The sequence below is a fragment of the Taudactylus pleione genome, unplaced genomic scaffold (genome assembly GCF_031769625.1).
Source record: "Taudactylus pleione unplaced genomic scaffold, aTauple2 ptg000644l, whole genome shotgun sequence".
Taxonomy (NCBI): Eukaryota; Metazoa; Chordata; class Amphibia; order Anura; family Myobatrachidae; genus Taudactylus; species Taudactylus pleione.
In genome coordinates this window covers 2,313,927-2,340,987 of record NW_028285046.1, presented here as the reverse complement: position 1 = coordinate 2,340,987, position 27,061 = coordinate 2,313,927, and the positions used below count along the sequence as shown (strand labels likewise).

The 27,061-nt window shown below is 43.9% G+C and overlaps 4 protein-coding genes across 4 annotated transcripts; 3 read left to right on the top strand and 1 right to left on the bottom strand.

The window, feature by feature from the left end:
• The first annotated feature begins 1,197 nt into the window (after positions 1-1,197).
• LOC148478946 (histone H4) lies at positions 1,198-1,509 on the top strand. Its single transcript, XM_088455208.1, has one exon. It carries the CDS (start codon positions 1,198-1,200, stop codon positions 1,507-1,509), a length of 312 nt encoding a protein of 103 aa, XP_088311334.1.
• A 2,775-nt stretch (positions 1,510-4,284) lies between these two features.
• On the top strand, positions 4,285-4,761 carry LOC148478945 (histone H3). The gene has a single exon (XM_088455140.1). The coding sequence runs from the start codon at positions 4,312-4,314 to the stop codon at positions 4,720-4,722; it is 411 nt and encodes a 136-aa protein (XP_088311266.1). The 5' UTR covers positions 4,285-4,311; the 3' UTR covers positions 4,723-4,761.
• A 518-nt stretch (positions 4,762-5,279) lies between these two features.
• On the bottom strand, positions 5,280-5,763 carry LOC148478944 (histone H2A type 1-like). The gene has a single exon (XM_088455148.1). It carries the CDS (start codon positions 5,725-5,727, stop codon positions 5,335-5,337), a length of 393 nt encoding a protein of 130 aa, XP_088311274.1. The 5' UTR covers positions 5,728-5,763; the 3' UTR covers positions 5,280-5,334.
• Positions 5,764-6,054: 291 nt separating this feature from the next.
• On the top strand, positions 6,055-6,508 carry LOC148478943 (histone H2B 1.1-like). The gene has a single exon (XM_088455149.1). It carries the CDS (start codon positions 6,075-6,077, stop codon positions 6,453-6,455), a length of 381 nt encoding a protein of 126 aa, XP_088311275.1. The 5' UTR covers positions 6,055-6,074; the 3' UTR covers positions 6,456-6,508.
• Positions 6,509-27,061: the final 20,553 nt, after the last annotated feature.

Genomic DNA, 27,061 nt, shown 5'->3' with positions numbered 1-27,061 from the left:
ACTTCGATTATTTTGGTTCAGTCTGACTTCATATTTTCAAATTGCCGCTGTCAGATTGCAAATGAGGAATATTCCCTCACGTGCATTACATGAATCTGTGGGTCACTGGGGTCATGCTTGGCAACTTTTCTGCCATTCATGCAGTGTGACCCTGATCCTTGCTGGGTTCTACAGACCCTGAACCTTTGAGCTAGCTCGCTGGTTCGGCTTGTAACTGCAGAGTTTTGGACGTCAATTGATGATGGCACATCTCCGCCTGTGCAGAGGATCTGGGACAGAGGAGTCTGTCTGACCACAACGAGGTTGGGTAGGAGTCTGTCTGACCACAATGAGGCTGGGTAGGAGCATAGAAATGGAAGGGTGTGGGGGAGGAGGGGGGAGGTTGTAGAAAGGGCGGCTTTAACTGTGACAGGGAGATCTGATCATTTCTTTTGATGTGAGAGGGCCGGGGTGATAATTATTAATGCTATGTATTGTTCTACTGAGTACTAACTGAATGGGTAGTAAAGTGAAAACATCATAAAGAGTTACATAAAGCATTGTATGTTCATTTGGTCGCATGTTTATATGTTATATGATCTGTTGTATAACCATTTATCTTGTTTCCATTTTTCTCATATCATATAAAATTGCATTCCCTATTACTGCTTATATCTCAGTAATTGCATGTTTAAGAGTCATGGACAGTAGAACAAGTCAACAAGAACAATTGAAATAATATATATATATATATATATATATATATATATATATAATAATTGAATGTGCAGAAATAAAAAAATCAGGGATTAAAATAGAAGAATAATAAGTAATTATCTGAATGTACTGAACCTTTAGTACTGTGTCTGAATTGTATTTCCATCGAGTACAGTATATTATGAGCCCCTACATGTAGTTTCTCAAATTTATGAGGTTTAGCTTGTGGTCTAATTTGGCACAGATTGTATCTACTATTGTTTCATAGAATTGTAACAATAGTAACTGTTTCTCATTAGTATCATATTGTATCTACTGCATGCAGAAGTTCTGATCATACTCCATTGAAAGGAGCAGGATGTGACGCATTGGTGAACGCCTCCCTCACAGCCCAGAGCTTTCCTACTAGGTCCGCTCGCACTGTATAAGAGGAGGACTTCACAGTAGTGAGGGCATTAGAGGTATTTTTTTTTGTTGTTCTTCGTGAAAGCAGAAAGAAACATGTCTGGCAGAGGCAAAGGTGGAAAGGGGCTCGGTAAAGGAGGCGCCAAGCGGCACAGGAAGGTTCTTCGAGATAACATCCAGGGCATCACTAAGCCCGCCATCCGTCGCCTGGCCCGGAGAGGGGGTGTGAAGCGCATCTCAGGTCTCATCTACGAAGAGACTCGTGGCGTGCTAAAGGTTTTTCTGGAGAACGTTATCCGGGATGCCGTCACCTACACCGAGCACGCCAAGAGGAAAACGGTCACTGCAATGGATGTGGTGTACGCTCTGAAGCGCCAGGGCCGCACTCTCTATGGATTCGGAGGCTAAGCACCGATGCGCATCTAATTCCATTAAACCACACAAAGGTCCTTTTCAGGGCCGCCCATCTTTTCTATCAGAGAGCTGGAATAACGTTGCTGTATACACTCTGCATTATAGTCCTGGCAAGCTCGTCACAGTATGCACCGGCTCCGGACTCCTAATACTTCTCATGGTTGCACCTTCTATTTAGATCCGTGCAAGTAGGAACTATCGAGTGCAAGGTCATATTTGAAATCCGTGCCCACGCTGGCTGATGCCGTGTTACATAATACATATGATAAAGCTGCAGTTTAGGCTAGTGTCAGGGGAATTCGCCAAACACTGCGTAAAGGAATAATTCTATGGATAATGTGTGTTTTAAAATCTCACTTACCTTATAAATGCGTCAAAACTGCAATGAAATTGGCTGTGCAACCCACAATAAAACATGGAAAAAAAACGTTTCATGTGTAGGGGTGATTTATATACTTTGTATTATTCTACTGGATAATAACTCTGTAATTGCATGTTTGGAAGCCAATCCGCCTGAGCTGTAACGCTGTGGCCATTTCCTTGGGGGGGGCAGATCCGTACCCATCAGTTGTTAGGAGGAACTTTAATATATCCCAGAAGAAATGAGAGCATCATTTATGCTGCTGAAGTTGTGATATGGAGGTGTCCCTTTTGTCTATTCAATCGAGTTGGACTTTAGAAAGAGGGATTTGGTTACTTCGATCATTTCGGCCTGACTTCTTCCCTAGGCGCTCAAGAATCACATGGCTCATATTGCCACTGTCAGAGTGCAAATGAGGAACATTCCCGTCATTGGTGCATGTATAGGAACTGGGGGTGACCACTACTCACTGGGGTCATGCTGGGCAAACTTTTTGTCACTACAGTAAGTCATGCAGTGGCCCTGATCCTTGCTAGGTTCTATAGACACTGAATCTTTGAGCTGGCTCTCAGGTGTTGCCAGTATATACAAATATAGGTCGATTGCACGTCAGTTGATGATGTCGCAAATCCGCTGGTGCCGAGGATCTGGAAATGAGGAGCCTGTCTGACCACAATGGAGAATTGTACTTTCTTTTGGCCGCATGTTTCTATTGTATATGTTATGTAAATTATTATTTTTGCTTGTTTCATTTTTCTCATATTATACAGTGCATTGCCTTTTACTCCATTTATTTTATAGCATTAAGGTACATGTGTGTGGGGAAATAGAGGAACGGGTCTGACAATATAGCCCATTACAATTTTATTGATGGGTATCATACATATAAAATATATTACATGCGGCCCTCGACAGTTTACTAAAGTGTGGTTACCCGCCGGCCGCCACCCCCAGAAATGATTGTCCACCCATGCTCAATGCTCGCCAGTGATGGAAGCACATGCAAGGGGTCCTATTGGGAAGCCTGTGTCCCCTAAATATACCACCTATCAGTATTTAATTAGTAAGCACCAAATACCATATGCACCGATATGGATTATTAATTTATTATATTATCCACCCTTATTACTAATTATATCTCACTAATAACTACGTAATTGCATGTTCAGGAGTCATGAGAGTGGAAAAGGAACAAGCAAAATATAAATAAGATGATTGAATGTGCAGAACGAAAATACAAATCTGGAATTAATCTAGAACAATAAAAGTGACTGTTTTATATACTGTGCCTTTAGTATAGATTCTGATTTTTATTTCAACTGAGTACAGTATATTGTGAGCCCCTTTGTACTACCCAGTGCCGTAACTAGGGTAGTGCGACTTGTGCCATGGCATAGAGTAGGGGGCGCTGTTTGGGCCTGTTCTACCACTTTATTATCATTCTTACTTGTAGCTTCCTCTTCTTTTATCACCAGCATCTCTTGGTTGCCCAAGGAGTACCCCTATCTCTTCCCCATGAAGCCATGGCCCTTTTTCAGGTTATGTCCCTAATTTAAAAATGCTGGGGGGGTGGGGGGCGCACAATGCTCTCTCTGGCACCCAAATGTAGCCCTGTATTTCTTCATGTAGTATCTCCGATTTCTGAGGTTTAAATTGTGGTCTGAATCCACTAATGTTTCATAGAATAGAAACAATTGTAAAATAATATTTATTGTTTCCCATTAGTATCACATTGTGTCCAAAGCATGCTGACGTTCTGATTATACTCTGGTCTAATATTGCTCACAATAGGACAACTGATGCCTACCATATAAATGTATTCTTAATGCTTTAATAATAAAATGATTATCATGTTATTGTGAATGTTGCATCATTTGCTCATATATTGATCTATGCTGTTTTTACCGCGATTATATTCTATGATCTCCCGGACAGTAGTGAGTGTAGCTTAAAGAAATCATCTTGTTTAAACACAAAACTTTCCCGTCCTTGGCAGCTATTCAGTACTCTACAGGATTCTATTACGTTATCTCTACACCCGACACTAGTCCTATATTGTAGTGATACAATATCACCATCCGTATGTAGGGAGCCACTCATTGTTGCTTCTCGCTGGAATACAAGAAAATAATTTCTGGTTAAATTACAACGACTGGAATTTGAATTACAAAAAAAGAAAAAGCTATTTATTGTAACTCGTGTCATACCCGCGCTGGCCTGTTATATTATATACTTTACATAACTAATAACGGTGGAAACCAAAATTCTTGGCGGGCTATTTGAAAGTTTCAACGGCTTTGTGTCAGCCAATCAGGAAGATGGGCGCCTTTAATTCATCAAATCACAACGCAGCACTGCGCATAAATGGAGTTGTTGCCGGCTGTTCTTCACTCATTCCTTCTAATTGCCTACATAACTGCATTGTATAAAGCAGGATGGCCAGGACCAAGCAGACTGCCCGCAAATCTACTGGAGGGAAAGCACCCCGCAAGCAGCTGGCAACCAAAGCCGCCCGGAAAAGCGCCCCAGCTACCGGCGGCGTGAAGAAGCCTCACCGCTACCGACCCGGGACTGTTGCCCTCCGAGAGATCCGACGCTATCAGAAATCTACCGAGCTGCTGATCCGCAAGCTGCCCTTCCAGCGCCTGGTGAGGGAGATCGCCCAGGACTTTAAGACCGACCTGCGTTTCCAGAGCTCTGCCGTCATGGCCCTACAGGAGGCCAGCGAGGCTTATCTGGTCGGGCTTTTCGAGGACACCAATCTGTGCGCCATCCACGCCAAGAGGGTGACCATCATGCCCAAAGACATCCAGCTGGCCCGCAGGATCCGAGGGGAGAGGGCATAATGATACTCGGCACTCCTCTACACGCAACACAAAGGCTCTTTTCAGAGCCACCACATCTTTCTAAATGAGCTGAAGCATAAACATCTCAATTCAAGTGGAAGACCGTTGTTAAAATCTCAGCTCCGTTTCACCTCTAGGTGGGGTGGGGTCTACATGACCAGTCCCTTACTAAGTAGCCACACATCACACAGTGTTTACGCTATAGTCCCCCCGCATTTTCCTGTCGCTGCCTTCGACAACGGCAGAAGTCTCTCGTCTCACCAGCGTCAAGTTATGGCAAAGGGAACAACCAGACTAGAAGACACGAGTAGCCGTTTCAATGCAAGTTATATAGCCTTTAACGTATTGAATTAGAATGTTAGGCTTCCCTGTACAGTTCACGCGGAGCTGCATTCCTCTCCAGAACCATCCCCACGTTCTATACAGTCATAGCATTATATGGCTGCAGGTCTCTGCACTATTACAAGACGTACATAAGAGCGTATAATGGCTCTTCCACTAAATCGGCCTCGTTTACTAGCAGTGGTAAACCGTGAATAAGCTCTTTAGGGACGTAGTGGGTGGCTCTGAAAAGAGCCTTTGTGTTGCGGGGACGAGTGTCTAGTAGTAAAATCACTTGCTCTTAGCTGCCTTGTGGCTCTCGGTCTTCTTGGGCAGCAGCACGGCCTGGATGTTGGGCAGGACGCCTCCTTGGGCGATGGTCACCCCACCGAGCAGCTTGTTTAGCTCTTCGTCGTTGCGCACAGCCAACTGTAAGTGGCGGGGGATGATGCGGGTCTTCTTGTTGTCGCGGGCGGCGTTTCCGGCAAGTTCCAAGATCTCAGCCGTCAGATACTCGAGCACTGCGGCCAGGTACACCGGGGCCCCGGCTCCTACACGCTCAGCATAGTTTCCCTTCCTCAGCAGACGGTGAACGCGACCAACTGGGAACTGGAGACCGGCCCGAGATGAGCGAGTCTTTGCCTTAGCCCGGGTCTTGCCGCCTTGTTTCCCTCTTCCAGACATGCTCGGCACACAGAAATTAAAATACACTCAACCTGGTTGAACTAGTAACGAAAATGAGCTTGTGAACTTGCCCTCCTTGTTATATACACACTCAGAACGGATCCACTACGTGCTCTGTGATTGGTCTGCTTAAACAGCAATTCATGTAGTACAAATTCATGGACTGACCAATCAGCAAATGACGGTTGGATGTTTGAGACCGCCTTTACATCATGTGACACGTCTACCCAATAGTGCATCTAGCATGGGTAAAGCCTTATTTGCATGAGCTACTTATAATTGCAACAGGTCTGGGCCCCTTTCGTAATACTTTTTTCTCCTTTATCCGATAAGGTCGTGTTTTGATAATGCCTGAACCAGCCAAGTCTGCTCCGGCGGCCAAGAAAGGCTCAAAGAAAGCGGTGACCAAAACCCAGAAGAAAGATGGGAAGAAGCGTAGGAAGACCAGAAAGGAAAGTTACGCCATTTACGTGTACAAGGTGCTGAAGCAGGTGCACCCTGATACCGGCATCTCCTCCAAGGCTATGGGCATCATGAACTCCTTTGTGAATGATATCTTTGAGCGCATTGCAGGGGAAGCTTCCCGCCTGGCTCATTACAACAAGCGCTCAACCATCACTTCCCGGGAGATCCAGACCGCTGTACGACTGCTGCTGCCGGGAGAGCTGGCCAAGCACGCCGTGTCCGAGGGCACAAAGGCCGTCACCAAGTACACCAGCGCCAAGTGATCTGCTTTCTTTCTCCTTCCCACATAAACACAAAGGCTCTTCTAAGAGCCACCCACCTCCTCTCTAATCGGGCTTTAACTATTGCTGTGATCCCTATTCTGGGCTGATAGTAACGTGCTCTTCCAGTCTTTTATACATTTTTTTTTTTTTTTTATTTATCAAGTTTAAGCAAAAGTATTGCCAAGGCGATTCCACTAATGTACATTCTGTATCCTGTGTTGGCGCTCAGCTAGAACAGCTTTGGAATTTTTGCTCTTTAATAATATGTCGGATATTGAACGTTGGTAGCTGCACTAATCTGTGCAGCAGCAGCGACCTCATGTGGTCACTGGTGGAATAGCATTTATGTATAAAATTCGTTTGTCTCATCTGCAATATCTGTCCGCAGTATTATACTTGTACAGTTTTAAATGTCAGTTAAGCTCAATAAACAATTAGATTATTCCCTTCATTTGCATTAATAAAAGCCACAAACTATTGTGTTCATTTTATTAAAATACATATAAAAATGTATACAATCTGCCTTTAATGTCTTTACAATTTTATATACATCTCACACACTGCGAGATGAAGTGCAGGGCACAATGGGCCTGATTTAGAGATAGACGCTAATGCAATGGAATCTGATTTTGCACGGAATGCAGCTGCTATAGTATCCTGTTTCCAAAGCTTACCTGAGCATAGGGATGCCCACTTCTGCCCTCTCATATCCGTCAGACTTCACGCACCAGCGTAAACATCAGTAATATTAGTGCAGATCGGGCAGCCATGCATCATATTCGGCAAGTCTGACCAGCCGCAAACACTGCAGCTATCCTGACACGCACAGAGCTCTTATGTTGCATAGGAGATCACACTGGCTCATTTATGCACGCCCCTGAAACAGCGTTTAAATGGTTAGACACGCCAGCGTTTGCCTACCCACCCCTGCTTACCTCCCCCAAATGCTAACTACCTGGCACTCACTTTGCAGATGAAAATATTGCGTAACAATTGCTGCGCGTGCATCTTGCACACATGCACAACGGCAAAAAATCGCTCAATCTACGTAAATATTGGCATTGCGTACATTTCTGAATCAGGCCCACTGTGCCAAGGTAAAGTGGATTTAAGCAAGTTCACCTGAGCTGTCTCCGTTGTCTAAAGAAGCTTCCATGTTATACCTTCCGGAGTTAAAGCACTGAAGCATATTTTAGAACTTGGTTTAAAACCCTGACAGCAAATCCCCAAGCATTATAACCCTTACCTGACATAAAGAATACCACATACAGGACCTGATTCAGAGCCGGTCGCTAAGGCACGATTGCTCGCAGCTGCTACGAGTGACGAAATGCAACACAAGCAATTGCTCGCAATGCACAGCACAAGCGGGTAAACACTCATCCCAAGTAAGACCACTGAGTGCCGCTTATTGGAATGTATATGGATGCTAAACAAGCAGGCACCGTGGCTGATGATTACACGGAAGGAGAGTGCTGTGCCATTGGATCTGATATATACAGTCAGGTCCATAAATATTGGGACATTGACAGAATTTTCAGATTTTGGCCTCTATTCACCACCACAATGGTTTTGAAATGAAACAAACAAGATGTGCTTTCAGATTTAATTTGAGGGTCATTACATCCAAATCGGGTGAACGGTGTAGGAATTACAACAGTTTCAATATGTGCCTCCCACTTTTTAAGGGGCCAAAAGTAATGGGACTATCAACTCAAAAGCTATTTCATGGACAGATGTGGGCTATTCCCTCATTATTTCATTATCAATTAAGCAGGTAAAAGGTCTGGAGTTGATTCTAGGTGTGACATTTGCATTTGGAATCAGTTGCTGTCAACTCTCAATATGAGATCCAAAGAGCTGTCACTATCAATGAAGCAAGTCATCATTAGCTGAAAAATCAAAACAAACCCATCAGAGAGATAGAAAAAACATTAGGTGTGGCCGAATCAACTGTTTAGAACATTCTTAAAAAGAAAGAACGCACTGGAGAGCTCAGCAACACCAAAAGACCCGGAAGACTACGGAAAATAACTGTGGTGGATGACAGAAGAATTATTTCCCTGGTGAAGAAAAACCTCTTCACAACAGTTGGCCAAATCAAGAACACTCTTCAGGAGGTAGATGTATATGTGTCAAAGTCAACAATCAAGAGAAGACTTCACAAGAGTGAATATAGAGGGTTCACCACAAGATGCAAACCATTGGTGAGCCACAAAAACAGGAAGACCAGATTAGAGTTTGCCAAACAACATCTAAAAAAGCCATTACAGTTCTGGAACAACATCCTATGGACAGATGAGACAAAGATCAACTTGTACCAGAGTGATGGGAAGAGAAGAGAAGGAAAGTAACTGCTGATGATCCAAAACATACCACCTCATCAGTGAAGCATGGTGGTGGTAGTGTCGTGGCGTGTGCATGTATGGCTGCCAATGGAACTGGTTCCCTTGTATTTATTGATGATGTGACTGCTGACAAAAGCAGCAGAATGAATTCTGAAGTGTTTCGGGCAATATTATATGCTCATATTCAGTCAAATGCTTCAGAACTCATTGGACGGCGCTTCACAGTGCAGATGGACAATGACCCGAAGCATACTGCAAAAGCAACCAAAGAGTTTTTTAAGGCTAAAAAGTGGAATGTTATGCAATGGCCAAGTCAATCCCCTGACCTGAATCCGATTGAGCATGCATTTCACCTGATGAAGACAAAACTGGAGGGAAAATGCCCCAAGAACAAGCAGGATCTGAAGACATTTGCAGTAGAGGCCTGGCAGAGCATCACCAGGGATGAAACCCAGCGTCTGGTGATGTCTATGCATTCCAGACTTCAGACTGTAATTGCCTGCAAAGGATTTGCAACAAAGTATTAAAAAGTGAAAATTAGATTTAGGATTGTTTAGTTTGTCCCATTACTTTTGGCCCCTTAAAAAGTGGGAGGCACATATAGAAACCGTTGTAATTCCTACACCGTTCACCTGATTTGGATGTAATTACCCTCAAATTAAATCTGAAAGTCTGCAGTTAAATCACATCTTGTTTGTTTCATTTCAAAGCCATTGTGGTGGTGAATAGAGGCCAAAATATGAAAATTCTGTCAATGTCTCAATATTTATGGACCTGACTGTATATATATATATATATATATATATATATATATGTTAAATTAAAATGAACATATAGACAGATGGAGAGGGTTTTTTTTTTTTTTTTTTTTTTTTTCAAATACCTAATGGATTATCTTAAACAAAAAACATGTGTTCTGTTTTTATTATATTTTTTTTCAAAATGTAAATTTTTTTAAAGCTCCCTTTGGATAGCAATGGCTGGATACAATGTCAAGTTATTCCTTGTAGGGTTACGGATACCCTCATCCAGGAGGCACTAGCCAGATTCTCTTTTGGACATAACATTCCAGTACAAGCTCGCAAGAGAATCTGTGTGGAAATAATCAAGATCATCATGTTGATGTTTATTTTGTCAGAAAAAAGTAGGTATTTTATTTATTTTACAAACAAAGGAAAAATGGCTTGAGAATGTTGTTGTTTTTTCATGATTAACAAACACAACAAAGTCTCTTTTGTTGTCCCAATGCTTTAAGCCCAATGGTCAATATATAATTTGTAACATAGCAAGGTGTTTTTTTCCCAAATTAATTGAAGCTGTAAATCTTATTAGGTGGGATGACCACTGAGAGTGCTTCGGTCAAATAAATGCGAGGTGACGTGTACAATGACGTTGTCCTTTAATTATGGACGCCCATGAAATAGGGTGGTAAAGTGGGCACAGGCACCAATTTATGCATTTCAATACGTAGCTATAGTTGAGCAAAGGTTAAATAGCCTTGGGAAACAAAGTTGACACTTGGAATCCGAATCCACAGAGGGGGGTCACTTACATGTGGCCCACTTGCAATTGGCATTGCCCAACAAGGTTTTGGGCAAAAAATAGGGTGGTTAAGAGGGCACAGGCACCAATTTATTCATTTTAATACGTAGTTGTATTTGTGCAAAGGTTAAATAGCCTTGGGAAACAAATTTGACACTGTGAACCTATTCAGGGGGGTCACTTACAAAATGCTCTCTTGCAATTGACCTTGCCCAACAAGATTTTGGGCAGGAAATCTGATGGCAAAGTGGGCACAGGGACCATTTTATAAATTAGACTGATCTGCCATCCGAGAAACCGATTTGTAAGCTATACCCACATCAGGCATATAGTGTTACCCACAGCAACCAAGCCCCGGAGTGCATCACTTTCCAGGGCTTCATGCATATGTGAAATGTGGCCAAACCCAGTGGCGGAACTCCTGGAGACAATGGAGTCATTTGCCGCCGGGCTCCAGCCCTTAAGGGGGCACCTGGCTCTATTGTCCCCCAGGCCGTTCCGGGCACTGCTATGGAGATGGAGCGCCGCTGATCGGCGCTCCACCTCCAGCGGCGTCAATACGGGGGGGTACTGTTGCACCCCCTATTTGCCGGGCACATGCTGAGTGTGTTAAGAGCAGGCGCCCGGCTCATTTTTTCCCACCGGCGGTAGCCGGAGGAACGGAGCTCACTCCTGAGCTCCGCTTCCAGTTCCGCAATGCACTATGGGAGTGATGTCATGACATCACTCCCATAATTCCGAGGAGCAGGCGCTGGGGATGGAAGGTAGCAGCACTGGAGCTGGGCTTCAGGTAAGTATTGTTTTTTGGTGTTTTTTTTTTTTTTTTTTTTTTTTTGTATGTGCGCTCGCGGGGGGGGCTCACTACAGGGGGCATTATTGGTGGCACACTACAGGAGGTATTACTGGGGGCTCACTACAGGGGGCATTATTGGTGGCTCACTACAGGGGGCTTTACTGGGGGCTAACTACAGGGGGCATTACAGGGGGCATTACAGGGGCTTACTACAGGGGGAATACTACAGGGGTTTATTACTGGAGGCTTCCTACAGGGGGCATTACTGGGGGCTTACTACAGGGGGCTTTCTACAGGGTGCTTTCTACAGTGCATTACTGGGGGCTTTCTACAGGGGGCTTACTACAGGAGGCATTACTGGGGGCTTACTACAGGGGGCATTACGGGGGGATTACTACTGGAGGCACTACAGGGATTTTACTACTGGGGGCTTACTACTGGGAGCACTACAGGGGGCTTACTACTGGGGGCACTACAGGTGCCCTTACTACTGGGAGCACTACAGGGGGCTTTCTACAGGGGGTATTACTGGGGGCTTACTACTGGGGGCACTACAGGGAGTTTACTACTGGGGGCTTACTACTGGGGGCACTACAGGGGCCCTTTCTACTGGGGCACTGCAAAGGAGGATGTTACGGGGGGGGCACTACATAGGTGGCACTGCATAGGGGGACCTCTACAGAGGGCACTGCACAGGGGGACCACTACTGGGGAACTGCATAGGGGGGCGGCAGCTGGGGCTGGCATAGGTGCTGGGGGGGTGGTACATTTTAATTTTGGGGGGGGGGCACCAACATTTATCTTGCCTCCGGGCACCTGGGATGAAGTTACGCCACTGGTCAAACCCGCATTTTCGGGGTTTGACCGCACTTGTCACCTTGCTGTATCCCTCCCACAATGGAGTAGGTACATGTAATTTTGAAATTGCCTGCGACTGTCTTCCCTCTCATTTTCTATATTCAGATCATTTAAGTATCCTTTAATGCAATCTTCTGCATCACTCCATCAATGTAATTAGAGATGGGACAAATGTAATAGTGTCCAAGTCTGTAACATGTGTGTGTATGGAGCTATTCTCCCACATTTTTAGTAACCCTGTGTAAACAGTAATAGGGTACGAGAACATGCAAACTCACGTTTCTTACCCCCCACAACTCACAATGGCAAAAGACCCATCTAGATGTTTTGCCATTGTGAGGATACAAGTTGGGCAATGTAATAGAGTGCGAGTGTTTAACTATATATGTGCAGCCCTCCAACTGCGAGTTCACTCACAGAGCCTCACAGCCGCAGCCTGAATGACAGTCTGTGGCGTTTAGGTGGCGGATCGGGCGCATTCCCAGGCAGCGACCCTGTAAATGAGTGCGCGTTGCCCCCGTTTTCTGGGAGGGAAGTGGCAAAGGTCTGCGTGGGTGCACGTAGACTTCCTGCCCTCGCAAGCTTCAGCTGCTGCAGCCTGGTTGAAGGGGCAACAATCGGGACTGATGGTCGCAGTGCTGAGATCATGCAGATGCAGTAAGGATGTGTCTGACATCTCCTTCTGTATTTGCATTTTAAATGGACGGAATTGCACAGCTGCTTGTGTGCGGCTGTACAATTCCGTCCATCTCTGAATAAGGCCACTGTCTGAGAATGTGAGTCTAGCCTGAGCAGGTCCAAGTTACACAGAAACATGCACAGCTCAGTGAGATCCATGCATGTGTCTGAGTGTAAAAAAAACAATTATGTGTGCCCCTCCCCCCCATCCACAAGTATAACCAGACCCAAGCTCTGTTGAGCCTGTCCTGGTTCTTAAAATACCGGTGAGAAAATGTGTATGGTTCCCCTGTATCTTATGAACCAGCACAAGTCTCTGTTGAGCCGGTCCTGGTTGTGGAAATACAGGAGACAAAATGACTAGCGGTCCCCTGTATTTTCCATAACCAGCACCTGACTCTTTCTAGTGGTGGTGTAATGCCACAGCTGGGAAACCCTTTCACCGAGTACCCTGGCCAAAGCTTTGTACCTGATCACTAGTCAGCCCAGGCCGGGGATCCCTTGGAAGATGGCAAATCCCAAATAAAAGGGGTTCCACTTCTCCAGGGCACCCTGGGCCTGGCATAATATCCCAGGGCTATCCTTGGCACCCCTGGCTGGTGGGTGTTGGGTTGTACTTGTAAAATAAAGTTTATTTTGAAAGAATGTAATTATAAAGTTATATTTTACTATTTTATTTGCTAACAAGTGCACTGATCTCAACTTCCGATTTGGGCCGATTCCCACAAATATTTCTCAGAAACCGGCCCATGCACATGTGCAAAAAGTGTGCACTAAAGCTACTTATTCAAATAAATACAATTTGTACCTGTGCCCACTTAGCCAGCGTATTTCATGCCCAAAACCTTGTTGGGCCATACAATATGCAAGTTGGTCATATGAAGGTGACCCACTCTATTGGTTGCAATTGTCAAATTTGTTGCCCAAGGCAAAGTACAAGTTGGTCATATGTATGAGACCCCCCTGTTGGTTAATAGTGTCAAGTTATTGGCCCAATGCTGTTTATCCTTTGCAAAAATACAGCTACTTATTCAAAATAGTATAGTTTGGTGCCTGTGCCCACTTTGCCAGCCTATTTCATGCCCAAAAACTTGTTTGACCAGGCAAAGTACAAGTGAGTCATATGTAAGTGACCCCCTCTATTGGTTTCATGTGTCATTGTTATGGCCCAATGCTATTTAACCATTGCAGAAGTACAGCTACTTATTCAAATCAATACAATTTGAACCTGTGCCCACTTTGCCAGCCTATTTCATGACCAAAAACCTTGTTGGGCCAGCAAAATACAAGTGGATCATATGTAAGTGACACCCCGCTGTTGGTTGGAATTGTCAAATTTGTTGCCCAAGACTATTTAACCCTTGCAACACTACATCTACTTATTCAAAATGTTATCATTTGGTGCCTGTGCCCATGTTGCCAGCCTATTTCTTGCCCAAATCCTTGTTGGGCCAGGCAAAATACAAGTGGATCATATGTAATTAACCTCCTTCTGTTTATTTGCAATTGTCAAATTTGTGGCCCAAGGCTATTTAACCCTTGCAACACTACAGCTACCTAATTCAAATAGTACAATTTGTACCTTTGCCTATTTTGCCAGCCTATATCATGCCCAAATACTTGTTGGGCCAGGCAAATTACAAGTGGGTCATATGTAAGTGACCCATCTATGTAGCTTGCAAAAGTCAAATTTGTGGTGCAAGGCTATTTAACCCATGCAACACTACAGCTACTTATTCAAACTTGTAAAATATTGTGCCTTTGCCAGCCTATTTCATGCCCAAAACCTTGTTGGGCCAGGCAAAATACAAGTAGGTCATATGTAATTGACCTCCTTTTGTTGGTTGCAATTGATTCATTTGTGGCCCAAACCTATTTAACCCTTGCAACACTACAGCTACCTAATTTAAAAAGGTAAAATATTATGCCTGTGCCCACTTCGCCAGCCTTTTTCATGCACAGAACATTGTTAGGCCAAGCAAAATACAAGAGGCTCTTATGTAAGTGACCCTCCTCTGTACGTTGTAATCGTCACATTTTTGACTCATGGCTGTTTAACCCTTGCAACACTACAGCTACTTAATTCAAAATAGTAAAATTTGTACCTGTGCCCACTTTGCCAGCCAATTTTATGCCCAAAACCTTTTTGGGCCAGGCAAAATAACAGTTGATCATATGTAAGTGACCCTTCTCTGTTTGTTTCAAGTGTAAATTGTGGCCCAAGGTTTTAACCCTTGCAAAACTACAGTTACTTATTCAAATATAGAAATTCTGGTCCCTGTGCCCACATTACCACCCTATTTCTTGCCAAAATCCTTTTTGGGCCAGGCAAAATACAAGTGGTTCATATGTAAGTGACCCCCATCTGTTGGTTGCAAATGTCAAATTTTTGGCCCAAGGCCATTTAACCCTGGCGACACTACAGCTACATATTCAAATTAATACAATTTGTACCTTTGCCAACTTTGCCAGCCTATATCATGCCCAAATACTTGTTGAGCCAGGCAAAAAAAAAAAGTGGATCACATGTAAGTGACATCCCTCTGTTGGTTGCAATGGTCAAATTTGTGGCCCAAGGCTATTTACCCTGGCAACACTACAGCTACTTGTCCAAAATGAGGAAATTTGGTGCCTGTGAACATTGTGCCAGCCTATTAAATGCCCAAAACCTTGTTGGGCCAGGCAAAATAAAAGTTGGTCATATGTGAGTGACCCTTCTCTGTTTGTTTCAAGTGTAATTTGTGGCCCAAGGCTATTTAACCCTTAAATCACTACAGCTACCTAATTCAAAATGGTGAAATATTGTGCTTGTGCCCACTTCGCCAGCCTTTTTCAGTCCCAGAAAATTGTTGGGCCACGCAAAATACAAGTGGCTCTTATGTAAGTGACCCTCCTCTGTACGTTGTAATGGTCACATTTCTCGCAAAAGGCTATTTAACCCTTGCAACACTACAGCTACTCAATTCAAAATGGTACAATTTGTACATGTACCCAATTTGCCAGCCAATTTTATGCCCAAAACCTTGTTGGTCCAGTCAATACACAAGTGGCTCATATGTAAGTGACCATTCTATGTTGGTTGGATGTGTCGAATTTGTGGCCCAAGGCTATTTAACACTTGCAATACTACAGCTACCTAATTCAAAATGGTAAAATATTGTGCCTGTACCCACTTTGCCAGCCTATTTCATGCCCAAAAACTGGTTGTGCCAGCCAGAGTAATAGTGGATCACATGTAAGTGATACCCCTCTGTGTCACATTTGTGGCCCAATGCTATTTAACCCTTGCAACACTACAGCTACTTATTCAAATAAAGATCATTTGTACCTGTGCCCATTTTGCCAGCCAATTTTTTGCCCAAAACCTTGTTGGTCATGCAAAATTCAAGTGGCTCATATGTAAGTGACTCTTCTATATTGGTTGGAGGGGTTAAATTTGTGGCCCAAGGCTATTTAACCCTTTTAACTTTACAGCTACTTATTCAAAATTGTATAATTTGGTGCCTGTGCCAACTTCGCAAACTTATATCCTGCCCAAAACCTTGTTGGGAAAGGCAATATACAAATGGTTCTTATGTAAGTGACTCCCTCTGTAGGTTGCAAATGTCAAATTTGTGGCCCAAGGCTATTTAACCCTTACAACACTACATCTACATATTCAAAATGGCATAATTTGGTGCCTGTGCCCATGTTGCCAGCCTATTTCTTGCCCAAATCCTTGTTGGGCCAGGCAAAAAACATATGGGTCATATGTAATTAACCGCCTACTGTTTACTGCAACTGTCAAATTTGTGGCCCAAGGCTATTTAACACTTGCAACACTACAGCTACATATTCAATACAATACAATTTGTACCAGTGTCCACTTTGTCAGCGTATATTATGCCAAAAACCTTGTTTTGCCAGTCAAAACACAAGTGGGTCATATGTAAGTTACCCTTCTCTGTTGGACGGAAGTGTGAAATTTGTGGTCTAATGCTATTTAAACCTTTTTAACACTGCAGCTACTTATTCAATATGTTACAATTTGATGCCTGTCCCAACTTCATTAGCATATTTCATGCCCAAAACATTGTTGGGCCAGGCAAAATACAAGTGGGTCCAATATAAGTGCCCCCCTCTGTAGGTGGCAATGGTTACATTTGTGGCATGAGGCTGTTTAACCCTTGCAAAACTACAGCTACTTCTTCAAATCAATACAATCTGTGCCCACTTTGCCAGCCTATTTCATGCCCAAAACATTGTTAAGCCAGGCACTATATTACTGGGTCATATGTAAGTGACCCTGCTCTGTTGATTACAAGTTTCACATTTGTGGCCCACGGCTATTTAAACCTCCCAAACTACAGCTATTCATTCAAATGAATAAAATTTGTACCTGTGCCCATTTTGCCAGCCAATTTTATGCCCAAAACCTTGTTGGGTAATGCAAATTTCAAGTGGCTCGTATGTAAGTGACCCTTCTATGTTGGTTGGAGGTGTCAAATGTGTGGCCCAAGGCTAATTAACCCTTTTAAGTTTACAGCTACTTATTCAAAATGGTATAATTTGGTGCCTGTGCCAAATTCGAAAGCTTATTTCATGCCCAAAACCTTGTTAATCAAGGCAAAATACAGGTGGGTGTTATGTGAGTGACCCCCTTCTGTGGGTTGCAAAGGTCAAATTTGTGGCCCAAAGGCTATTTAACCCTTGCTACACTACAGCTACTTATTCAAATCAATACAATTTGTACCCGTGTCCATTTTGCCAGCCTATTTTATACCCAAAACCTTTTTGGGCTAGGCAAAATAATAGTTGATCATATGTAAGTGACCCTTCTCTGTTTGTTTCAAGTGTAAATTGTGGCCCAATGCTATTTAACCCTTGCAAAACTAAAGCTACTTATTCAAATCAATATATTTTGCTCCTTTGCTACTTTGCCAGCCTAATTCGTGCCCAAAACCTTGTTGGACCAGGCAAGATATAATTGGGGCATATGTAAGTGACCTCCCTCTGTTGGTTGCAAGTGTCAAATTTGAGGCCCAAGGCTACTGAAGCCTTGCAAAACTACAGCTACTAATTAAAATCAATACAATCTGCAGCTGTGCCCACTTTGCCAGCCTATTTCATGCCCAAAACCTTTTTTAACCTGGCAAAATACAAGTGGGTCATTTGTAAGTGACCCCCCTCTTTTGGTTGGAAGTGTCAAATTTGTGGCTCAACGCTATTTAACTCTTGCAAAACTAAAGCTACTGATGTGCCCAGCTATAACGTGGCATCACAGCGTTATCTCTCACGCCACGCATGGCACGCCACACACCACGCCATGAGTCGCGCCACAAAGAAAGTTTAGAAGTGAAATAAGTCATTACGTGTAATACAACATTTTGCCCACCAGATGTCACTTTTCCTAAACTACATAGCGCATGCGTCTGATTTCATTACGTGTAGTCCTTTTAGTGTAGTCCTCGGTCCAGTAGGGCGTATCGGTCGGCATTGAGTAAGGACTGTTCTCACGTCATCTCTTTCCTCCTAGGTACTGTACAGTAGTCATGTCCGTGTCCAGCTCGGAACTCCAGGACATGCCAGCGCAGAAGAAAGAAGCGTGGGACAGTAGAGGACTACTGGGGTGGAAAGCTAAAGAAGTCCCCCCCCCCTCTGTAAAGCATGTTACTGTAGGTTAAATAAAAATTGTCATTAATTTATACAATTGGTGTTTGTACTGTATGTAATTCAGTCTTTAAGTGCGCCTGAGACCCAACACGTGCATCTGTCATTAAAAAGGTACAAAAAGTCAATAACACACAGATGCAGGGGTGTATCGTCATATTGGCCAGGATTTCACTCACCAGGGGCGCGCCGGCCGATGGGGGTTGCCGCCCACAGTCATATACTGTACAGTATCCCTGTTGCCCATCACAGTGATTTCAAGCTGCCCGGCACTTACAGTAGAATACAGTACAGTAGACATACAGTACTGTATACACTGAGGGACGTTTTCAATTTAGGGGTGGTCTATTTACTTTTTTTAGCCGGTCTCGTCTTTTCACTCCAAGGGGTGTATTTACTGTACTAAGCAGTGTTAGGAGACAGAGTGAGAAGTGATAAAAAAGTGATAAGGTGTCAGTCAATCAGCTCCCAACTGTCATTTTTCAAACACCACCTGTGAGATGACAGTTGGGAGCACATTGGTTGGCACTTTTTCACCCATTGGAGCAAAAACACGTGATTAGCTAAAAAAAAGTTTACTCTTGTCGTGTATTTATTTAGTTAAAGCTTAGACAGATAAAATTTTAGATAAATAGCACCAACCAATCAGATCCTAACTGTCACTGTACAGGCTGTGTTTGAAAAATGACAGTTACTGTAGTACAGTAGCTAATTGGTTGGTGCTACTGTATTTACAGTTTCTCGAATTTTTTATCTCTCCAAGCTTTATTAAATCACCCCTTAAGAGTGGTGTGCAATTAATAAAAGTACTGAATGGGTGACTTACTGTACTGTATTTTCTTACCTTTTAGTTGTTACAGTATCAATAAATGTAAATACAGTATACTGTACTTTATCCACAGAACCAAGTAAAGACAGAAAACGTTGTACTGAATAAAACAAATTTTAATAAAAATCATAAATAAACAAAAATAAGGTGACCAAAAAATTAAAAAAAAGATCCACCAGGTGGTGGGCCATCTGCCGGTACAGGCCTAAAAAGAACATAATTTGTTCTGTGGAGAGAAAAAAAAGGGTACAGTATTACAACACTAATATACAATATTGTACAATCTTGACACTAACGTAAATACTGTACTCTACCTCGAGTCAGGCGTGGTCCCTGCCTCCCTTGGGGTCCCTGCCTCCCTGAGGGTCCATGACTGAAGACTGTATTGGAAAAAAATATATTCACATTAACAGTGCTGTATTTACCTTTGTATGGTATGGTGCTACTGTAAATGGTTTGGCTACTGTAGCTCCTAACAAAGTACTGTACAGTACATAAACAAACAGAACAATACAATGGCTACAGTACGGTACAATGCAGGAAAAGTACTATACAGTGTAAACATTGCTACACCAAAGGTGATTATACTGACTGAAGCTGGCAGACAGAGGGATACTTTTGGTGCGGTGCAGATACAGTACAGTAACCTCCCACAATTTAATGACTATTACTGTACAGTATCTGCAAAACATGTTTGCAAATGAATGATGACCCTGCACTGAACAAGTGCTTGTTCAGAGTAGGCTCATCACTTACTGTACTGACAAACAACTGCATGATTACAATGTCGTAATCATGCAGTGGTTGTCATACCGGTATCTTTAAGTGGATGGGCACCTTTAGAGTAATGTCCTTTATAAAAAAAAATATATATATATACAAAGTCTGTAAGGAGAAGAGGTTGGAGATGCGTCTTTGTAGTAAAGAAGAGAGAGAAAGAGACACTGTGAAAACAAAAAAAAGGAGAGAGAGACAGTACAGAAGAAGACAATATACTGTACAGTTGTGTAGGGTACAGTACTTACACGGCCTGTGAGGCCTGCTTGGCCCAGGTTCTGGCAACTGGCTGGTGGGGGGCTGTGGCCTTCCACGTTCCCGCACTGTGGGGAAAAAAAAATATTCCTGTTACACAAGTACAGAAACAATTAGTGTGTAAGGAGAAGAGGTTGGAGATGGGTCTTTGGAGTACAGGAGGAAGAGAGAGGCACTGTAAAAAGGAGGGCACAATGTACAGTACAGTAGTGCACGGTACTTACTCAGGGCGGCAAGCCGCGTTCTAAATGTGGAAAATGGTGGTGGTGCCGCTGCCGTTGGTGGTGGTGTGACTGTGGAAAAAGAACAGTTTCCATCAAAACCATTTGGAAACAAATAAACTGTATAATGGTGCGTACACAATACACGATATGCTCCCTGAGTCGTCCACTTTATCGCCCAGTGTGTACGCACCATAAATCTTGAACAGAGCCTCCATAACAACAAAAACAAACACAGACAGAGGGAGGGGGGAAAGAAGGAGAGAGAGAGAGAGAGAGACTGACAAGGGTAAAAAAGGATAGCGATACAGTGCTGTAGAAAAGAATGTGGTGTACTGCACTTATGCGGCATGGAAACGCCACTGGAGGGTGGTGGTGCCGCCGCTGCCGCCATTGGTGGTGGTACCTCCACTGCCGCCATTGGTGGTGGTGGTACCTCCGCTGCCGCTGCCGCCATTGGTGGTGGTAGGACTGTGGAAAAAGAACAGTTTCCATCAAAACCATTTGGAAACAAATAAACTGTGTAATGGTGCGTAAACACTACACGATATGCTCCCTGAGTCGTCCACTTTATCGCCCAGTGTGTACGCACCATAAATCTTGAACAGAGCCTCCATAACAACAAAAACAAACACAGACAGAGGGATGGGGGAGAGTGAGAGAGAGAGAGAGAGACTGACAAGGGTAAAAAAGGATAGCGATACAGTGCTGTAGAAAAGAATGTGGTGTACTGCACTTACGCGGCATGTAAATGCCACTGGAGGGTGGTGGTGCCGCCGCTGCCACCATTGGTGGTGGTGGTGCCTCCACCTCCGCTGCCGCCGTTGGTGGTGGTGGTGCCTCCGCTGCCGCTGCCGCCGTTGGTGGTGGTAGGACTGTGGAAAAAGAACAGTTTCCATCAAAACCATGAAAAAGAGAGAGGGAGGGAGAGACAGAGAGGGAGAGAGAAAGAGAGAGGGAAAAAGAGAAAGGAAGGGGGGGAAGGAGGGGGGGGAGAGGGAGAGAGAAAGACAGAGAGAGGGAGAGAGACAGAAAAAGATACAGTACTCTACTTACGCATACAGAGGCCAGGGAGCTGTGGCTCCGGCTGCTCCTGTTTTAATTTTTTTACTGTGTGTTTAAGAAAAAACGATTATACGGTAGAAAAAATAACACCTCCATACTGTACATAACACCAATACAAACACACAAAAAAAGAGAGTGATACAGTAGAAGACAATTTATAGTACTGTATACTGTAGTAGTGTAAGGTACAGTACTTACCCGGGCAAAAACCCTATTTTGGGTCAGTGGGGGACTGGCGCCGAGGCTTTCCTTGTTGCAGAACTGTGGTGGGAAAAAAAAGAATGTTCCTGTTATACAAGTACAGTAGAGAAAGAATTACAGTAGGGCCTGATTCAGATCCGCGCGCAACCGGGTCGATTGTCCGGCAGTGCGCACGCGAGCACCGGAGCAAGTGAGATGGGTCTTTGTAGTACGGGAGGGAGAGAGAGACACTGTGAACGTAAAAAAAAGGAGTGAGATACAGTAGAAGACAATGTACAGTAGTGGACGGTACAGTACTTACACAAAATTGATTGCCTCCTTTTCCAGTCATCCCTGGGAGGCTGGTGCCCTTCTGTGCCTTGCACTGTGGGTAAAAAAAAATTGTCATTTTGCATGAAAACAATATGGAAAAATGTCGCACACGCATCCTTGGTGATTTACTGCATACAGTACACACTAGATGATATGAACAACACTGTATAATGTACTGTACTATATCATTGAACAATATTGTTAGCGTTCATCCAAATCGTCTAGTGTGTATGCACCTAAAGACAGGTCACCGAAACATACTGTACAGTACTGGAAAATAAGAAAAACACAAGGAGAGAAATAATTAGTGTGTATTGAGAAGAGGTTGGAGATGCATGGAGAGATAGAGAGAGACAGTAAGTATATAGTGGTAGAACAATGTAATGTACAGTACACTACTGTACTTACAGATCGGGGCAGGGCTGCTGCCTGCCTCCACGATAAAGCAGTCATCTGTGTGTCAAAGAAAAACAAATGTTGACAAGTCAAAAAATTTATGAAAACACACGACAGAGAAAAAAAAGAGAGAAAGGGAGGGAGAGAGAGAGGGAGAGACAGAGGGAGAGGGAGAGGGAGGGAGAGAAAGAAAGAGAGGGAGGGAGAGAAAAAAAAGAGAGGGAGAGAGAAAGAGAGAAAAAAAAAGAGAGAGAGAGAAACAAAGGAGAGGGAGAGAGAGAGAGAGAGAAAGAGAAAGATAGAGGGGGAGAGAGGGATAAAGAAAGAGAGAAAGGGAGAGACAGAGGGAGAGGGAGGGAGAGAAAGAAAGACAGGGAGGGAGAGAAAGAAAGAGGAGAAAGAAAGAGAGGGAGAAAGAGAGAGAGAAAGAGAGAGAAAAAGAGAGAGAGAGAGAGAGAGAGAGAGAAACAAAGGAGAGGGAGAAACAGAGAGAGAGAAAGAGAAAGATAGATGGAGAGAGAGGGATAGAGAAATAGAGAAAGAGAAAGAATGGGAGAGAGAAAAAGAGAGAGACAAAAAGAGAGAAAGAGACAGAGAAAGAAAAAGAGAGAGAGAAAAAGAGAAAGAAAGACAGAGATAAAGAGAGAGAGAGGGGGGAGAGTGAAGGAGAGAAAGAAAGAGGTAGAGAGAAAGAGAGATAGAGGGGGAGAGAGAAAGAAAGAGAGAGAGGGAGAGAGAAAGAGACAGAGAAAGAAAAAGCAAGAGAGAGAAAGAGAAAAAGAGAGAGAGAGAACAATGTACTGTAGTGTACAGTACTGTACTTACGCAGACTCTCGCTGGGGCCAGCTGGGGGTATGGTCTCTGTAACTGTGGGAAAAAACATGTAAAGAGAGAGAAAGAGAGAGAGAGAGAGAGAAAAAGAGAGAGAGAAAGAGGGAGGGAGAGAAAGAGGGGGAAAGAGAAAGAAAGAGAGAGAGGGAGAAAGAGAGAGAGACTAGGGAAATAAAGCAGAGATTTACAGTACTGTACTTACATGGTATTACATTATTAATACAAAATGTCCTACAGTGTAAAACTGTATACAGTACTTACTTGGCTGGGGAGGGGAGTCTGGGTCCTCATCTTGCCCTGGGGAGGGCTGAGGCACTTCAATGTCTTCAACTAAAATACACAATGACAGAAACAATTATTGTGTAAGGAGAAGGCGTTGGAGATGTTTTAAGAGAGAGAGAGAGAAACAGAGGGAGACAGGGACAGAAAGAGAGAGAGAGAGAAAAAGAAAGAGAAAAACAGGGAAAGAGAGCGAAAAAGAGAGAGAGAGAGGAAAATTAAAGAGAGAGAAATATAAAGAGAAAGAAAGAGGGAGAGAAAGAGAGAGAGAGAGAGAAACAGAGAGAGAGATAAAGAGAGAGAGAGAGATACAGTACTGTAGAAAAAAATGTGGTGTAGTGTACTTACGCGGCCAGATGAGGCCACTGGGCCCGGGAATGTAGGCTTCCGTTGCTGATACTGTTGAAAAAAAATAATGTTACTATTACACTAGTACAGAAAAGAGAGACACTGAGAAAGAGAGAGAGGGATAAAGAGAGAGAGAGAGAAAGAGATACCGTAGGTAGAGAGACACTGACAAGGGAAGAAAAGGAGAGATATACAGTGCTGTAGAAAACAATGTGGTGTACTGTACTTACAGAGCATGGGGCTTCATGCAGCCTCCTCATCAATGACGAGTCTGTCTGTGTGTACAGTATAAGAAAAAAAATATTATACAAAAAATCAAAAAGGCAGTAGCATTACACTATTGTGTCCATACTGTAACTGTTGTAATCATTACCACTGTCATTTGAGGAGGCTGCAGAAGGTGCTGGTGGTCGTGGAGGTAGGACTGTGGAAAAATAACACTGTACTGTCAGTTTCCCTCAAAACCATTTTTAAACAAATAAACTGTACAAATTTTGACCAGAGTCTCCATAACACCAAAAACAAACACACAAATGAGAGAGAGAGAGAGAGAGAGAGAGAGAGAGAGAGAGAGAGAAAGAGAACAGTGTAGAGTAGTGTGTACTGTACTTACTCCGAAAATTCAGCCCACTGGGCCCGACTGCTGCCGGTGGTGGTGGTGGTGGTGGCGGCGGTGGTGGCGCTGCCGGGGCAGGGGGGGCTTCTCGCCCTGTGGGGAAAAATACATGTCGTCATTAAGGAGAATTTGAAAACAAGAGTTCAGACCTCTATTCCAAATTGGAAAGGGATTACGGTACAGTACTGTAGATGGCCTTAGGGAATTAGCTATTGATTAAAATACAAACCAATACAGTACACTGTAGTAGAAAAACTACTGTAGTCTGTGAAGCTGGCATTGGGCCCAACATAAAAGAGTATGGTACTGTACTGTACTGTATATAAAAAAATATACAGTCCAGTAAAGTACTGTATGAGCAAGTGGTGCAACGTCACACATAGGCTATGTGGGTGGCACTGTCGCCACCCCACGAGCTGTACAAGATGGCACATGCGCATGACACTGGAGCCCGAACCCAGCGGAGGACCCCGCTGAGGACTTTGCGAGACCTCGCCGGAGGGGTAAGTACGGTATTAATAAATACAGTACCAGTGGAATTTTCGTTTGTATCACAGTGATACCAAACGAAAATTCCCCCTGGTATTTGCCTTCGTTTGTAAATGGGGCACAGAGTGAGAAGTGATAAGATACCAGCCAATAAGCTCCCAAATTTCATTTTTCAAACACAGCCTGTGAGATGACAGTTGGGAGCTGATTGGAGACCCCTGAATCTGTCCATGACGTACAGTAATAATGTCAGACAAAGGGGGCAGGCCCAGCACAGAAAAATAGTGTGTACAGTACTGTAGGTTAACATAGATTTGGTCGACAGACATTAGAATGGTGGATCAAGCAACTTGCCTTTTGTTACTAATTTATTAATCAAACAAGCCATGTCGACCAATAGTGTGTAACCCTTTAGTCCATGTACAGTACTGTAGATTTAATCAGCCTGTCAATCAAATGTCTGCCAGTCATGTCAGTATGTGTTAACAACTGTCAGTCATCGTCAGATACTGTAGTATCCAACACCCTACAGTGCAGTGTACAGTAATGTAGAGTATGTCAGAGTCGTGCATTGTACTGTATTCGTTATTGTACAGTATACTGTATTTCATGTGATTATACAGCAATGCTGTACTTATTTCGAATTATTCGCCTCCGAATTCGCTCTAGGCGAGGCCTGTCCCTCCTCAGCAGGTCCGACCACCTGTGCTGGAGTGAGCGTACTTTTCGCCGTACGCCATATAGGCGATAGATTTCTCTGCTCGTGCTTCTATAGGCGAGCTCTTTCTCTTGGTTTGTGGGGAACGCTTGGTCCCACCACTTCACCAAGACAAAGAGCTCGCCGGACGAGTAGCGTCTTGCCCTCATAGAAGGCATTTTCACTAGCCAGTGACGCACGTGGTACATCGCACGCCGTACATCGCACGACGCACGTCGACACTAATTCACTAGTTACGGCAGGCGTCTGTGGTGCACTGTAATGTAGTCATAACCGTAGTGGCAAAGTAGTGTGGGCATCACGGGATTGAAAAGTTTCTAAAGTCATGAAATCACTATCACTACATTGTCACAAGTTTGTGGTGTAATGCTATACACAGCACCGTCAGCCCTGTCTCTCATTCTAGACAGTAGATTCACTAGCAGTTTCTGCAGTTATGAAATCACTATTCTGTGGCACACTAGTTGTCCTAGCAGACGGGGGATGGTGTCCTTAGCAATGGTCACAATCCGTAGCATTTTTCAGGACACTAGGGCAGAGCTCACTGCTTACAGTAAATGGATTAACAAAGCTTCCTTTATTATGGTAAGGTGAGGCTCTTGCTTGCTTTGGGGGAAGGGACCTGATGCGCACTGTGTATGACTCTCGGCCCCACTGGGCATGCGCCAAAAATCCCATCGCAACCCTCCTACTGGGCATGCGCCCGCCAGAGATGGAAATTCAACAGCATACAGTACTGTACCGACTGCAGTAATACAGAAAACTGCGCATGCTCAGTGATAGCATAGCGCTACATGGCGTATGGCTTGGCGCCACAGATCCCATTGTACCCCCCTCCATTTCTAATCCATCGCAGATGGCTGACAGCCACCATAGCGCCAAACGTGTAATAAAGAGAGCTCTCTCTCATACAGATCCCACTACTACCGTACTTAGTGTGCATGGTCGGAGCAGCATCACCAATGTCATAAGTTTGCTGTGCAACGCTATTTTGCGCTTCAAACGCACTGTCAGCTTTGAACACAGAGCGCTCTCTCACAGTCGGAAACTACTCTCAGACACAGTCCAAGGGACATAGCCATGGTGCATAAGGCTGATACCGCATCTACGCTGTCGCATGTTTGCATTTTGCTTTTTGAGCGCACAGTTTGTGATACAGAGCCCTGTCTCTCATTCTAGACAGTAGATTCACTAACAGTTTCTGCAGTTATAAAATCACTATTCTGTGGTGCAAAATTCAACGGCATCGTCAGTTTTTAATATTCAGTACAGGCACATTCATAGCGGCACACTAGTTGTCCTAGCAGACGGGGGATGGTGTCCTTAGCAATGGTCACAATTCGTAGCACTTTTCAGGACACTAGGGCAGAGCTGACTGCTTACAGTAAATGGATTAACAAA